We start from the raw sequence: 16,050 nt of genomic DNA, 5'->3' as shown, positions 1-16,050 counted from the left end.
CCGCGCGCCCGCGACGCCGCCCCCGCAGCGCGTGTTCCCCCCCCCGTCACCTCACTGGAAGAGGGGAGATTGAGATGGGAGATCAGGAAGAAATTCTTTACTGTGAGGACGGTGAGACACTGGGACAGGTTGCCCAGGGAAGTTGTGGCTGCCCCATCCCTGGAAGTGTTCAAGGCCTTCAAGGATCTTTAGGGTCCTTTCCAACTCTAATCACTCTGTGATTCTATAATTTCAATTTCATAGGAAAATCCTTAGCCATTAAATTTTACCGACGTCTTCTGAGGGATTTCTGATGATATTTCAGCAAATGACTTGGGAAAATTAATCCATTAGGGGTTAGAATATTACGGGGGGGCCTGCTTCCATTATGTTTCTCCATTACCAGGAAATATATCAGAATAGCGTGAGGTTGCTGGAAGCCCAACTGTGGAGCTTAAGGTATTCTCAAAACCAGAAATCTGTAGTTTCCTATTTCAAATATTGCAGGAAGAATTAACAGGATTGTCATCCCTTAGCTGATAAAATACGTATATATATCATGGATAGAAAGAAAGGCAAAAAAAAAAGGTGAAATCTTGATCTTGTCCCTAAAAACTGCAATAGGGGAGGAAAAAAAAAAGGTATTTTTTCCATTTCCGCTCTCTAGAGACCTGGGGCAGGTGTTCTTATTGAGAAATGTCTGCCTCACCTGTGACTTACTGCGGTCCAAAGAGGGTGGAATTCAAGGTCCTGCTCCTGGATGGTTTCATATAATAGATTGTGGTGCTTCTGACAGTTTTTGAGCCTGGCTGAGTAGTTTGCAAAACTCTTAATGGCCCGTCAGAAATGTAGAGGTTTGCTGACGCCAACAACTGATTTGAGGATAAATATGAAACTCTGAGAACTTAGAGCTGCAGCCTTAAAGATTTGCCACGTTACCTTTTCCTTTTATAGAGACAAGCATTTTGTCGTGGGTTTGATTTCTTGTTTTCCACAGCAACTTTTTGATACAAGGCCTTTGAAATGTTAGGGTGAGAGCATGAAAAATGGTTGAAGTAGACAAAGATTTATTAAAATGTATAGTTTGCTGTATTGATCTGCGGTTTAGCACTTCATCTTTCCAATTATTTGGATGTCAAAATACACTCACAAATGTAGCATGGGGTTTGTGTCTATCATATTATTCTCAAGACATGATTTTCCTTTTAATTGTGATTTTGTTTGTGGGGTCAGAATATCTATTCAGAGACGCGTAGCAATTTACCCAGTGAGAAAAGGATTTTCATGTACGATTACCTCTTCTTTATTTGTGCATTTCTGAATCCTTTTTTCAGAAATTCTTATATAGCTGCTATTGCTGCTCAAATTGCCATGGTTTTTAAAGAGAATAATGCTTATTGATAGTTCCCACATGCACTGGCAGGCACATCTAAAACCTGTACTTTTGTGTTCACAGCTTGCATAATATAAAATTTAGAGATTGCTTGTCAAACTAAGTGTCAGCTGAGTTTCCTAGGAAACTCACTGAAGATATTTATAAAACTACAGATCAGCTTAATAATAGATATAATAATGTCAGTTAGCTCGTGATTGGTTTTTTTAACTTTATCAGTCCATTTTTCTTCGCTTTAATTTGTTGGCAAACCTAACCACTGCATTTCCAAACAGAGTGGTGAAGACCTTCCTTCCAATGTCTTGCCTAATTTGTTTTAAAAAAAAAGGTAGTTTGTGCTGTTCCATGTAAGGAAAACACCCTACTGTAAAATTAAGAAGAACCTAAATGTCATACTCATTATCAGATTGAATCATTTATAAATAAATCCAGAATTGTGAAATAAAAATATAAATATTATATCATAAGTTACAGTTTTATTCACAGTTGAGTTGAATGCGTGAGTTTAAAGTTCATTGCACATGCATGAAAAGCAGTCACTGCAGAATTAACATAACTCCTGAGTATGGGTTTCTATAGAAGCTGCATAAATAGAAGACCTGTCAGTACTGTAAAAAGGCATAATTCTGTGAAAATAATTTTATCCCTGAGCTGAAAAAAACAGGATCTAAAAAGAGAGAATAAATGATACTGGTGTCCATTTTTATTCATTTTTTGCTATTGTGTTTTCCTCACACTGATTCTTTGAGTGGAAATACAAGCGTTGCCACAGCTGGGAGGTATCTTTGTACTTTAAGCACTTTAAATTGAAATTTTAGTAATGTAAATTTAAAATTTGCTGGTGTGTGTATATATGTGTAGGAATAAAAGAATGTATATTATGCCAGAACATAATCATTAAAGGCATTTAGCTTTAGTAGAAATTAACGTTCTTTAGAAAGCAATTTAGAAAAGTGATTCTAGTTTTCCCATTTTAATACAGTAATGAGAATGAAGTTAGCAGATCTAGTAATGAGGCAGTACTGACTCCTTATCTCATCTGGAATCCATTACTTGTACCTACTATGTACATTTGTCTGTCAGAACTATCTTTTTATACTGTGCTAATTAGCCAAGTAAGGAACTTATATGAAGGATGGATATTCAAGAACTGATTTTCTTTCAAAAGAGTATAGTTTTTGGTGTTTCAGTGTCTAGAAATCTCAGTGCAGATTTAATGTAGTTGCAAAAGAAATCTTAGGAAGCCTATCCATCACACACTGGAAAGGTTTATTTTTTATAAAGCTACAAAATTTAGCCAAATCCTAATAGTAGTTGCATGTTGATGTATTGGATGCTAGTGATACCATTGCAGCTTGATACAGTGGGATGGCAGGTAAAACCTTATAAATCATGGCATTTGTTGCACGTGGCCAGCAACCTTACAAGCATAAAACGTTATGGCTGCTATGTCAAGTGATATTTTTTCAGTGCGTGATACTTGTCAGAGCTCACTCTTGAAACTGTGGTGTTGCACTTCAGGGTATTTGAAAACGATCCTTTTATTGGGGGGAGGGTGATGATTTCTAAATGGAAGACGACTTGGGCTGATACTAGGACATCTGATTAGGAGACTTACTCATTCCCAACGCTGCCATGGATTATCTGTAGTGTAACTCTGCATCTCTCCTCGGTTCCTTACCCATAATTTTCCGGTTTGGTAAATGCAAATGCTAACAGCCAGTAACCTCCCTGAAGTGTTTGTTGTATGTGTAGGTGAGAGAGGTGTGAATTGGTACTAATTACCATGTTTAATCATTTTGGATGAATTCTGCCAACATGACCTTGATATTGGGGGGGTCAAGATATAGCGTCTCTGATTTATACATCAACTCCAGAAGGAATGCTTCTGCAAGAAAAACACCAATTGACCACTGTCTTGTGAGGTTTGTGATGGAGTCGTGTTTGTGCACAAATGCTTGCTTCTGCCCACAGTCTAAACCAGAGCCCTTTTGTGACTCAAATGTAGTTGAGCAGCATTTTCTCCCCTGACTGTTGAGTGTATCGATCCCAAACTATGCAAGCGATTGCGCTGCCCACAGCAGCAGTTTGGTAGCTCTCCCTTGGGCTCCTGCCCATTTTCTCCAGGGTTGTTTAACAAACTTGCCGCCTTACTGCACTCTGAGACCTGGATTTATCCCTCATTACTCTTTATTCCTCTTTTACCTTGATGAAAAGGGGCTGTTACCCAGCCTGTCGGATCAAACCATAAAAAAAACTGGGCAGAAAACTTTGAAGCAGACTTGGAAGTACAGGAGTGTTGCCTGGACAGCCATATTAAGGAAAATTACTCCTTGTTTAGGAAGAAATTCAGCTTGGAGGCATTTTTGGTTCAGGGGTTTTGTGCCTTCTTTTTTCATCTTGTGTGCTGCCAGCGTAAGATGAGAGTTGGCTTCATGATAGGTGCACCAGTTAAAAATACATTGCTCTGCTCCGGTTTCTGCATTAGCTGGGGGGGGGTAACTGAAGTTAAAATTTGCTTAGTGAATATTCCCAAGGTGAGGGAAATCTTCTGACAAAAAGGTTTGGTCTGAACACTACTGCTTTCTTATGGTGACTGTAGCTGAGTCTAAAGATGTACTTTTATATCTTTAGATAAGTTTATGGTGGCTTTTGGCCGGGGAGGAGGTTTTGTTAAAAGTTTATTTTTCTTCAGAGTTTGTTCAGGATAGCTTTGTTATCAGGCACCCATTGTGTTGCGCTAAACAGTCATTTTTTAAACAATATGCTTAGCCGTGACACCTTGATCATCCAGAAAGAAAAGCTGGATATTCTAACTGTAGATACTGCATTTTGTTTCCCCTGTTATAACAATGGAGGTTCAAAAAGGGAAAATAGTATAAGTAAATATATACATAGCATATTTTCTTTCCCTTTCAGTTTGTATCCGTGGGAAAACAGTATGAGAATTACAAAGAGGCTTTTAGGGGTATATTTTTTCAACTGGTCAGTGTGTGTGACCCCTGTGTTAACAGTGAGTCACGTTGCAAGTCAAGAGTTCACTGGTTTTTCCTCTTTCCCACTGCAATTAAGTAGACTCCATATGCACACCCAAGTAAAATTGGGAAAAACTTGCCAGTTGATAAAGAAATCTTGATAATATTGTAGCAAGATGAGTCAGCTGGTGGGATATTCACTGCCAAATACAAAATAACAATGCAGAAATTCAAGAAAGCTTCTAAGTCATGGGGGCAGTCTGGGGACAATCAGCCAGCTGGGCTCACACGAACTCCAAGAAATGGATGAAAGTGAGAGAGAAGAACCTGCCTGTTTTAGCTGTATATATAAAATCACATTTTTATGTCCTTAATACTGCCATTCTACCATGTTCTAGGAAAGAATTAAAGCTTGAAAAGATTTTATAAAGAATTGGAGAATGTGGCTTCCCCCTTTTTTTCTGATTGCCTTTTCTCTTGCCCTTCCCTGCAGTTGTAAGTTTTTGTTTCACCTTATACATCTCACTGAGTTTTGGCAACATAAAGACTCAGATTGGTTAACCTCCCCTTCGTGTCAGTTTTGGTTTCATTTCTTACGCTTTAGTTGCAGTGTTCTAGGGTAGCATGTCAATCCACAGATATTTGTATATATTAACAAGTGTTTTCTGCCAATATTACTGAGACCATAATTAACATGACATGCTAAATTAGTATTATGCTAAATAAAGGCAACCAGTCACCCTGTTTTCTTATTTAAACCCCAAAATCTTTTTTATGTCTGAACGACCATATAATGTTATGACACATAGTTAGTATTTTTCAGTGGACCTCACAAAATTATAACATTTAACTGCACTTGGACCGCTTGTGGGTACTGCATAATGGTAAGTGTAGAAGTGCTGTATTGAAACAAAGTCTGGGTAAAAAGCTGTTTGACTCGGAAAATGTAACCTCAATTAATGTTAAGTAAATCATTGGACTCATACCTTTACCATTGGTCTTGTGCTTTACTTTGCAGCAGGAGTCTAAACCAGAAAAGGCAGTGAAAAGTGTTATACTAGGCAGCATTTTACATATCTAAGTGCGTGTTTCTTTTTTTTCTAGCTTTTTAGAAAGAATTGACAGCGTCAGCATGGATGACTACACACCCATTGGTCCATTGGTCTTGTGCTTTACTTTGCAGCAGGAGTCTAAACCAGAAAAGGCAGTGAAAAGTGTTATACTAGGCAGCATTTTACATATCTAAGTGCGTGTTTCTTTTTTTTCTAGCTTTTTAGAAAGAATTGACAGCGTCAGCATGGATGACTACACACCCACAGATCAGGTTAGTATAACTAATGGGGTAGGGTCTGAACCAAGGTGCCCATTCCTATGAATTCTTTATGTAATTTATTTTAGTCCCAACAGCAGCTGAAATAGGGCATAATGCATGATATCAAAATACAGTCTAGCAATTTAAGTAATGGATATTAAAGAAGAAGCTTCTTGGTGGTGCAAGCATGTCTTTTACAGTTATTAGATGTTGGTCATTGATTCCTGTAATACATCTGTTATTTCTTCTTGCTTTCAATTCTGTGTCCCGCAAACAAAGCGAAGGGAACAGAAAACATACCTAAACATAAAAGCCTACAGTTTCCCTCAACACCCTTTGTTACGCAGAAGCAGTGTTTTATTTCAGTGCTGGAGGTGATGGAAACCCAGAGGGAGGCCCCCCATGTCCATCAAACTGGTCCTGCAGGGGCAGAAGCCTCTAGTGTCCAAATTCAGGGGAGAGCACCAGCAGCAGCAGCAGACCTCATGGACTCCTCTGCAGACACCTTCATTCTGACCTGTGCCCATCTCCTGTGGGCAGGAGAGTTTCTATTTAAGCCTTATTTGCAGGACAGTGCACTTTTTTTTCTAGATGTCATGATAGAGTCATCTTGATAGAGTGCTCTATTGTCAGAATTATTCAGGAAAGTTAAGGCTGAAGTGGTGCAGCCTGCAAGTAAGAAAGGGCTTCACCATGGTGCACGGCTTCGGCTGCCTTCCCTGAGCTCAAGCTGTGAGGTTTCCTAGGGTAGGATGTCTCTTCAGCAAACTTATTCTGAGGTTGTTATTTTTCAGTGCTGATATCCCCCTGTCATCTCGTAGTCTCAGCCAAGATCATGGGCCACATCATAAAGTGCAAATACAGGTGGCAGAAGAGAATCCCTGCACTGCATAATTCGGTCTGACCATGCAAGGTGTTATAATGGGTGGATGCCTTAAAAAAATAACATTGCCAAATCTAATTGTGCCATCAGGGACTGAAATTCAGAGAAATGAAGTGACTTGCCAAAGATCACACAAGGAAGTATGTGGGGCAGAGCTTGTTCCTTCAGAACTAGTTCAGGTCTATAACCACAAGCCTGTCCAATTGCTCTGACCGTAGCCTGAAAGAGAAGGCAGTAAAAAGTAGTATGCATTGTATTATAAGGTGAAACTTGTATAGTTGACCCAATATAGGATCAATTATTAACACCCTCAAGACCAAAGCAGTGGCACTGGGACTTACTCTGTCTAGACCTCATGGTCTGATTTGGGCATCGATACCACTCAGCTGGAGGGAGAAGTCAATGAAGCAAGGCCTCGTTTTTGCTTTCATTATTAATGTTGGTGTTGGCCTCTTTGTTCCTGGGAGGCCCTTCTCTACCTGGATCAGCCATTCATCATCTAGAAGTTTTTCCTGATATTTCCTTTGGGAAGAAATGCTCTGTGTCTCCAAAGATCAGAGGAGGCCTTTGGTATTTGGCAGGCAGAAACTTTTTGCTGTAAAGGAAGGATTCTCTTTTGCTTTTGGGTTTTCATCCTGTTTTGCTGTATTGGTTGCCATGCTGAATTAACTGATAAAAATCACTGCTTTCTTTTTTTTCCCTTGCTTTCTTTAATATTTTGGGTTTTTTGCACCATCTCAAAATAATGACCGAGTCCAATAACAAATGTCAGCAAGTGACAGAAAATGACAGTAACGTATAAAACAACCAAACTAATTAAATAAGTGGCCTTCAGCTGGGTTCATGCAGCTGTCAAAGTGGCAGAAGTTTGCCAGCTACCAGAGTACTTTGAAGCAGGAGATGGCAGGGTGGGGGGAAGAGGCACGCTGTGCTTGGACTCTGCACTGCCCACTGCCTCCTTCCCTCCCCGCCTTCGCGGCCGCTGCATGGCAAGGAGGGCTAAGCTAGTGCCAGCCACCCTTCCCTTGCCCCAGGAAGGGAACGCTCCCTGGGGACAGGCAGCCGTGCCCAGAGGTGGCTGCTCAGGGGGAAATTCACCCCATCAGGCATCTGGCAGCTTTCTCCATCCCCGATTCTGTCCTGCACCCGCTGCCCAAGCAGCAGCAGCTGGGTAGCCAAGGTTAAAAGCGCTGCTGGCGATGACGGTGGCACAAGGGTGAGATGGTTGCCTGAGGTATGCATCATAAATTGCTTTTGCCTGCTTCCTTTGAGAACCTAGGAAATTGTTATTTTTTTAATTATTAAAAGAATGTTATTTAAGTCGTAAAGTATTGCTGGTTCGAAAAATAAGAAAGAAATGCCAGATTCAGTATAACCTGAATTCTGTTCCCCTGTGCTCTGTAATAGAGCTTTAATTACTCGGTCGCAAGCTATTATTTCGATAGGATTCCTGTCTCATTCAGTGCAAAAGAGGGCAGAATTAAGGTTACCCGGGCAACTGTAAATCTGGAGTTTTCTAACATTTGAATACTCGACTTTACAACATGAATAGCATATTTTTCTTAGTTTTATGATCCACATCACATACAAAATTATATGACCATCAATAACAGGTTTCCTGCTTTCTGAGTGTGCACAGGCCACAGGCAGGTACTATGTTTGTGTGTATCCACTGTGTCAGCAGGGACAAATACAGGTTTTCCAACAAGTCTGATTGAACTTCATTTAAACGGAACATTTAAGACTTTCATGGAAAATAATATTCCATCCTTTAAAAAACAAAATGAGGTTAGAAATAAAACCTTGCTAATCAGCTTCTCTGTTCTTATTTCAGGACCTATTAAGATGCAGAGTGTTGACATCAGGGATTTTTGAAACAAGATTTCAAGTAGATAAAGTAAATTTCCAGTAAGTCTATTAGTAATAATTTATTAATACCATGCTAATTTTTAACAACTTAGTTCAGATGTCTGTGCTCATGTATGCTTGGTATAGTAGGCTTAGGGTGGGAGTTGGTTTCAGGTTTTTTTTCGTTTGGTTTGGGTTTTTAGCTCTCTTTCCATAGGTCCTAGTAAAATTGCCTCATACTTTGCAAAAAGAGATGATATTAGTTACATGTATCAGTGGTGCTCTACTGTGGGGTTGTCAATGGCTGCTTTTACTAACTGGTTCATTGGTATAGCACTGTAAAATCATAAAATACTTTTGGGGATAAGATCTGGCAGAAGTCAGCGCGAGTGCTGCCACGAGTCAGGCTCTGTACAGTGGGACGAGGAGAGTTAAATGTCTCCCTCCTTCCAGAGGGCTGCAAGCTCTGTCTTTGTCAGAGTTTTGCGCTGTGTCTCTGTAATAAACGCCGGTTCTTGCCCAGAAAGGTGGCAGTGCTGACGGGGCAGAGCTGTCTCCATGTCCTCCTCCTTATGGAGACGCCCTCTTCCCACCACCCTTCAAAATATGCCGAAAACTGTCCCTTGTTTATATAGTACAGTAAGTCCAACCTAACACACTACATGAGCTTCTGTGGGCTGGAAAGGTCAACACTTGCCTTGGAAAATAGTATATTTCTTATTTTATGGGTTCAGTAGCCTTCTCCTGGGAGAGCAGGGCGGGGGGGCTGTGCAGCTGGCTGATGTGCAGCGCAGCATCAGCAGATCTCTCTGCTTCGGGTGGTATTTTGCTACCGCTGTCCTTGGGGCTGTCAGATTTTTTAAACTGAACCCTTGTGCTGCGTGCTTCATGTGACTTTCCTAGTGCACATAAATGATATAACATCCTATGGCTTTTTAACAGCATGTTTGATGTAGGTGGCCAGAGAGATGAGAGAAGAAAATGGATCCAATGCTTTAATGGTAAGTAAAAATATTCCATATGTTTATTTTGAACTTATTCTCTGGAATGTGAGCAGCTTAGTATTCATATTCACACATAGTGCGTCACTAATAAAGGAGAAAATATAGAAAATTTGGGGGGGTATTTTTGGCAGTCTGGGGAGTAATGGCAGTGTTACCCCAAGGAGTATGTGCTGGGATAACAGAGATATTTTTTCCTCTCTTCTTTCTTTTGTGTGTTCTGCCCAGATGTCACAGCTATCATCTTCGTTGTGGCTTGCAGCAGCTACAACATGGTAATAAGGGAAGACAACAACACAAACAGACTACGGGAATCCCTGGACCTTTTCAAAAGTATCTGGAATAATAGGTAAAACATACTTCATTTCCCACCGATGCTCTCCCCAGTTTAGCTACAGCTCAACCCCTTACAAAATAAGACTCTCCTTACTATATGCTCAGGCTGTTTATTCAGAAGATGCTCAGGCAGGGGCAGGTTGTGGGGTACCCCCATGGTGTGCACTCCTCCCTGGTGGGGCCCATAGTGCAGGGAGGGTGCAGAAGGCCTTTCACCACTGCTGCCAAAATGACATGGGGTGTGGGGACAGCTTGGAAAGGGCAAAGCTCCCCGTGTCAGCTGCAGGGAGGGAAGCAGGGGAGACCCCTTCCTGCTGTCACTGTGCTGGCTTGGCCGAGGCTGAGAGCATCCTCCAGATGAGGTTTCGTCTCCTCCTGGAACGTGGCACTCAATGCCCACATGGGCAGCCACTCTCGTAGGACCCATGTCTGAGAGCACACAGTTTCTCTGCCTTGTGGGATGATATTTCAGATCTAATTTAATTGCAACTGCCATTAAATTGCCATTCTGCCACACTGCATGTAGATTCTCGATATGGAACCAAATAACAATCTGAGTGTGCTCCTAATAGAGAATAAGTAAAAATGATACACAAAATCAGGTAATGAAAAGTTTCCAGAACATACCTGTCAGGATGCTCTGCACTAAGAGGTGATTGAAGGCAGAGTGAGAAAAAATGTTAAGTGCAAGTCCCAAAGGCACATCATCACAGTGATGGCTAGGTACTAATTGGAGAAGAGGAGAGATATTTTTTTTTGATTCATCAGGTGTCATACAGGCCACCCTAAAAGACAGGATGTCTGTGTGGATGAACTGTTACTTAAATCAGAGCAGTCTGAGGGAATGCAGATTTCCAGGCTTTTTCTCTTGCTTCAGCAGAACAAAGAAAGTAGACAGTAATGTCTGGTTTTGGACTGTGGTACTTTTAGGAAGTGTCATCATTTTCCCTACTTAATATCAAAAGGATAATTTAGAAAACAGTATTTGAAGAATGTTCCCTTCAGCAATGTATACTGCAGGTTTTATAAATGTATTTATCAATCCTATAAATACACCCACCAACCCAGGTGCAACCCGATAGAAACAATAATTTAGGTCATCTTTTTTTTTTTTCTTTTGAAGCATGTTCCACGCTACTTCACTCTCTGTCTGCAGAGAGACAGTAAATTTCCTGTTGAAATGATATGTTTCCCTTGATTAACATGTGAGAGCTAACACAAACATTCGGTTTGTTTTTGACAGGTGGTTACGGACCATTTCTATCATTTTGTTCTTGAATAAACAGGACATGCTGGCTGAAAAAGTCTTGGCAGGGAAATCAAAAATCGAAGATTACTTTCCTGAGTATGCGCATTATACTGTACCTGAGGATGGTAAGGTTTTTCACCACCTGGGGGTTGGACCTGCTACCATAGCCCAGCTTCTGTCTCTGTCTCTCTCCCTCACACACACACAGAAATTGATAACCACACACCATTCCTTAACACAGACTGTTGGTCGGGGAGGCTCTGCCAGCAGCATGTAGCTCAGAGGTGTCCCAGTCAGGCAGGGTCTGAAGGGGCAGGGCTGTGGGGGGATGGTGGGGGGCTAGCCCCAGAGCACCTGCTTTCCCCTGTTTGGGAGCAACCCAGGAAAGCAAAGCTGCTGAGTGTGTCTCTCCCCTGCCAGGTGCTCCTGCCTGGGCCTCCCGCAGTGCTGAGCCTTCCTAGGGAGACATTAGACTTATTTTGCAGCCATTCTGCATCCTCCAACTCAGTAAAGTCCAGCCTTTGAATAAAGTTCAGGCTGGAATACTGATGGGAAGCCCAGCAGACCCAGCAAGGGAACTTTAGTGGAGGAAAAACCACATCAAAAATACCCAGAGAGCTGTGACGATGGACCAATTAGCATGGGTTCTGTTTCTTATCATTTCAAGAAGTACAATGATTCCTGCACTGCAATGACATATTGCCTAAGTAAACTTTGGCATTATGCTAGTTTTATACCAGGCAGAAGGCCTCCAAATATCTCAGGTCTGGGTCTAGCAAAAGTGGTAAAACTTGCACTTTCTGCCCACTGGCCTCTGCCTTACCCCAGTCAAGCCCCTGGCATAATATTTGCAGCAACTTGTCAGAAAAGGCTTTTGTTCTCCACTGACCACCAACAATGGCCAAGGTTATGGAAGTGAAGGTGATAATAAGCTGTTTTCAGCTTTCATTCAGGTCTGGAATTTCAGGAGTGTGATGCTGAGTTCCAAATGGAGAGGTTAAATAAACTGTCCTAAAACAGGAGTTAACCTGGCACCAGTTTTATAATGCTAAGGGATTTCAGCAGAAGTCTTCTGTCACCATCACCCACATTTCCCTCTCCCAAACATACACCAGATATACACAGGGTTTGGGTAAATTTTCAACAATTTTTTTATAGTAAACCAGATGTCAGAATAGTGTAGCTTTTGGTGTTTCTCAGCGGGATTTCACAGTGGATATCCAGAGTGATCCAGAATATTCACACATGAAGTAGCTCTTTATTTTTAACCAGTAGTTGTTCATTTATTCTTTAATTCCAGCTGGCAGTATTTAAGGGCAGCAGCACTGAACTCATAAGCTGCTGCTCATTGTGCTGCTGCTCTGTGTTTATGCCTAGCTCTCTGAGTAAAAAATATGTTTCCATATTCTGATAAATTCTACCCCTTACCATATTGTGTTTGTAAGCATCTGATCTGGTATGTTAAATGAGGAGAAATCACAGTGATGGGAAATGAATAGGTTATTTCCTCACTATATTGTTTTTTACACTTACAGTAAATATAGTTGTTACATGGCCTGGATAGAGATGACTTCATCTGCCAACAAACAATTAGTGACCAATGAGTCTCCTGCTGAACAAGAATTTAAGGTCCCTTGATGGGCAGTATATCTAAGTATTCTGCTGACTGGGGTCCTGGAAATAAAACACACATGAACATATATTAAGAGACCTGTTGATGCTATCATTTTTTTCAAGTGTAATCTTGGACTAATTGTTTTGAAACTCAAATTCCTGCCTGAAGAAGCTTTATTCAAGAGATGCTGCTCTGCTGCAGAATCTGAAAAGCTCAGCTGCTTTTACTAGTCATATTTTCTGATAGAAGTTAAACCCTAACTCCACCTTGTTTTATATCTGTGTGAACAAACTTGTGCATGTGAGTAAGCCCCTTTATGATATGACCAATGACATTATTGCAAAGATTTCAGCCCAAAGATTTTAGGTTCCTAAAAGATGTTAAAGGCATAGAAGTTTATTTCAGATTTTACAGCACTTTTCTATTTTAAAATTACCTATCAGGAATCTCCTGTGGATCTTTAATTTTTTAATTTCTTTATCAAACAACTGCTTCCTCCTTATTCAATCTTTTATTATGCAAAGTATATGATTGTTTGCTTTTCATGTTTCTGATGTCATTTATTTTTAATTGAACAGCAACACCAGATGCAGGAGAAGACCCCAAAGTCACAAGAGCCAAGTTCTTCATCCGGGATGAGTTTTTAGTGAGTAATTTTGATCTTATGTGTGATTCTGTCATAGGAAATACTGGCAGATGGCATAGCTTATTTAGGGAAAACTGATGGGTTTTTGCAGAAAGCTAGAAGGAGAGGAGAATATCTGGCAATCCCCTAATTCTCATCAGCTGCCTGTCTTGCAGAACCTTCCCCACTGCTTGCACATTTTTATGCCCATTTTATATATTAGTCACCTGCCCTGCAAAGTATCACACAGCAAGTAAGTGCTAGAGCTGAAACCAGCCGTGTGCTGGCTGCTTGATGCCAGGGTGGGTGTGGGTGCCAGCAGCCCTCCCTCTCTGCGCAGGGGGACAATGCGGAGCGCTATTTCCATTGCCAAGTAGCTGGGGTTTCTGTGGTTCTCTACCTGCAAGATGTTACTGGCTGTTGCCTTGAATGTTTATTTTGTGTACCAGTCCATTCAAAAGCAAAGAAGCTTTTAACTTCAATCCTACATTCCTCCAAGGGCTTTGGCAGTGGTCAGCTGGCAAGACAGAATGAACAAAAAAGCAGATTTTATCCTTAAGTAAGATTTCTGTTGTGCCAGTTGGGAGGTTTGCCTCACCCTAGGACTGGTGTCATGGCCCTACTGAGGAATCCTAAGACAGTTTCCTTGTCTGGTCACAGTTATGCTTGTAATTAAGGTTCTCTCCAAAGCTGGAGCTGAAGGGGCATTGTCTGCATTTTGCAGATACAAGCAGTTATCAGGCACAGGGTCACAGCCCAGCACTGCTGTCAGAAACGGGGGCTTAATCCAGTATCTCCTACAGCTTCACTCATATCCAGTAGCTCCAACAGTGCAAAGCAGTAGCAGAGAGCAGAACCAAAGCTCAGCACTCTCTGCATCTTGCCCTGCTGGTAGAAACTGTACAGGGTGTTTGAGAGAATAAGTGTAATGATTAGAATTAAGAATTTTAAAGTCATTATGCATTTACAAGTGGTGTTAGGATTTACAGCTGTTGATGCAACAAGGAAGAAAGAAGCAATTAACTATGTACACGCTTTAGGGATTTCCATTCACCACCTTAACCTTCCGGCTTATGAGGAACAACGTCAGATTGCGCTGTATTAACCTAAGAGTTACAAAAAAAAAAAAAAAAAGCCCACTTCAGGCCTAATCTGTCTTGCAGTAATGCTGAAACGCTGTGAAGCAGGTGGCAGTGTCCAGCTGGGAAGGAGAGTCTTAAGAGAACCAAATTATGGGGAAACTAGGGTGAAACTCCCCACCTTTGTCAATTTTCACTATTTAATTAAAAAAACCTGAACACATCAAGGGTGAGGTTCCCACCTGCCGTGACTCACTGGCGAAACGTGGGGCTTTCCCCTCTTCCCCAGCAGGCGCCGTAGGCCGCTTCCAGCTCCGTGGGGTCAGGGACAAAAGGCCAGGTTTCGGAGAGGAGGGGACAATGGGGACAGGGAAAATAACCTCAGCATAGAGGCTGGGGAGGGCTCAGGCACAAGGAAGAAAAGGTGTGTATTTTTCCACCTGCTGCCTTTTTGGCTCTGCTTTGTACCTTTCTTTCCAAGTCTCTTCATTTATGACCTTTTCCTATTAAGTTTTCGGACACGTCTCAGGGAAGTCTGGTTTTATTAATTTATAAGCTTTTTTGTGACTATTATCATGGGAGCTGGACTGCATAAGGCCTGGTTATGTGTGAAAATCACCACCAGGGTGCTTGGACCCCTTAAAATCCTCCCTGGCTGTAGGCACTGGTACTGGCAAATTCAAAGCGTGATAATTGGAAGAATTTCAGAAGGAAGTTAAATATAAACACGTTTCCAACATCTGTTGCTACACGGTAGTGTGTGAGTATTAGGAAGGCAAAATAACATGGGCTCCTGATGTCAGGGTTGGTGGCCTCGGGTGGGCTCGGGCAGCAGGGTTTTAATGGCAGGGGGAGCAGTGGCTGAGGGTGGCAGGACGTATCTTGTAGGAAATTCTCCTTCCTTGGGCTCAGGCACGTCCTTTCTCCTCCCAAGCGCTCCCCAGCCCCGTGTCAGTGCTGTGCACACCAGGCTTTCCAGCTGTGGCTGGTTTGTTTGAACACATCCCCCGTGTACAGGCAACCCCTGTTAGAGCAGCAGCACAGCCCCTCTGGGTCCTGCTGGTTTGTAAAAACATCTCGATCTGGGAAGTGGAGGAGCTGCTGTTCTAACACACAAATAGCACATTTGGTTCCTCGCTGACAACTGCCTTTAGGTGCTCACAGTATAGGGATGCCAGGATTAGATGATATTCCTGCTTGTGCTGTAGGAAGGTAAATATACTTTCCGTTGCTGTCCCAGGGGATATTTTTTCCCCCTCTGAACTGGTGCTAAGTAACACGCTACTGATTTGAGTAGGGGTGAAAATACTGCATTTGTCCTAAAATGAGAGAGCTACAGAGCTGTCAGGGGACAGAAAAACCCGAACATTTTGAAAATACATCCTTTGACAGGCTTTACATGTAACTAGGTACCACCAGAACATTGTGGGCAGCTCACTACCGTAGCCGTGCGAGCCAAACACAAGCCAACACTTCATGAAGGACCACTTCTTTTACCGAAACACGAGACAAAGATTGACCGTTGGGTGGGTAGGGTGGTGTGCTCCCTGCTGCCCACATCTCAGGGGGGGTACAGGTACCTTGTCCCTCACTGACAGCCTAGCAGATTGGGCCATCATTTGGGGAACAATTTTAATTTTTTTCTCCAAGGAAAAAGAATGTTTAGTAACTGGTCTCTGCTTGGCGTATTATACTACTGTCATATAGAACAGATCTGCGGGGGGGGGGGGGGGGGGCGAAGAAAGGGGTGGTTTC

General features: G+C 42.0%; 1 protein-coding gene across 1 annotated transcript in view; it reads left to right on the top strand.

The window, feature by feature from the left end:
* Positions 1 to 16,050, top strand: part of GNAL (guanine nucleotide binding protein (G protein), alpha activating activity polypeptide, olfactory type) — a 202,782-nt gene that overhangs the window by 179,713 nt on the left and 7,019 nt on the right. Inside the window, exons 6-11 of the mRNA XM_014938522.1 lie at positions 5,617 to 5,671; positions 8,377 to 8,450; positions 9,333 to 9,391; positions 9,620 to 9,740; positions 10,971 to 11,101; positions 13,170 to 13,237. Of these exons, the coding sequence (XP_014794008.1) occupies positions 5,617 to 5,671; positions 8,377 to 8,450; positions 9,333 to 9,391; positions 9,620 to 9,740; positions 10,971 to 11,101; positions 13,170 to 13,237 (508 nt within the window). The remainder of the gene's footprint in view (positions 1 to 5,616; positions 5,672 to 8,376; positions 8,451 to 9,332; positions 9,392 to 9,619; positions 9,741 to 10,970; positions 11,102 to 13,169; positions 13,238 to 16,050) is intronic.

The sequence above is a fragment of the Calidris pugnax genome, unplaced genomic scaffold (genome assembly GCF_001431845.1).
Source record: "Calidris pugnax isolate Ruff unplaced genomic scaffold, ASM143184v1 scaffold13, whole genome shotgun sequence".
Classification (NCBI taxonomy): domain Eukaryota; kingdom Metazoa; phylum Chordata; class Aves; order Charadriiformes; family Scolopacidae; genus Calidris; species Calidris pugnax.
The sequence above is the reverse complement of the archived record's forward strand: the minus strand, read 5'-3'. Positions and strand labels throughout refer to the sequence as shown.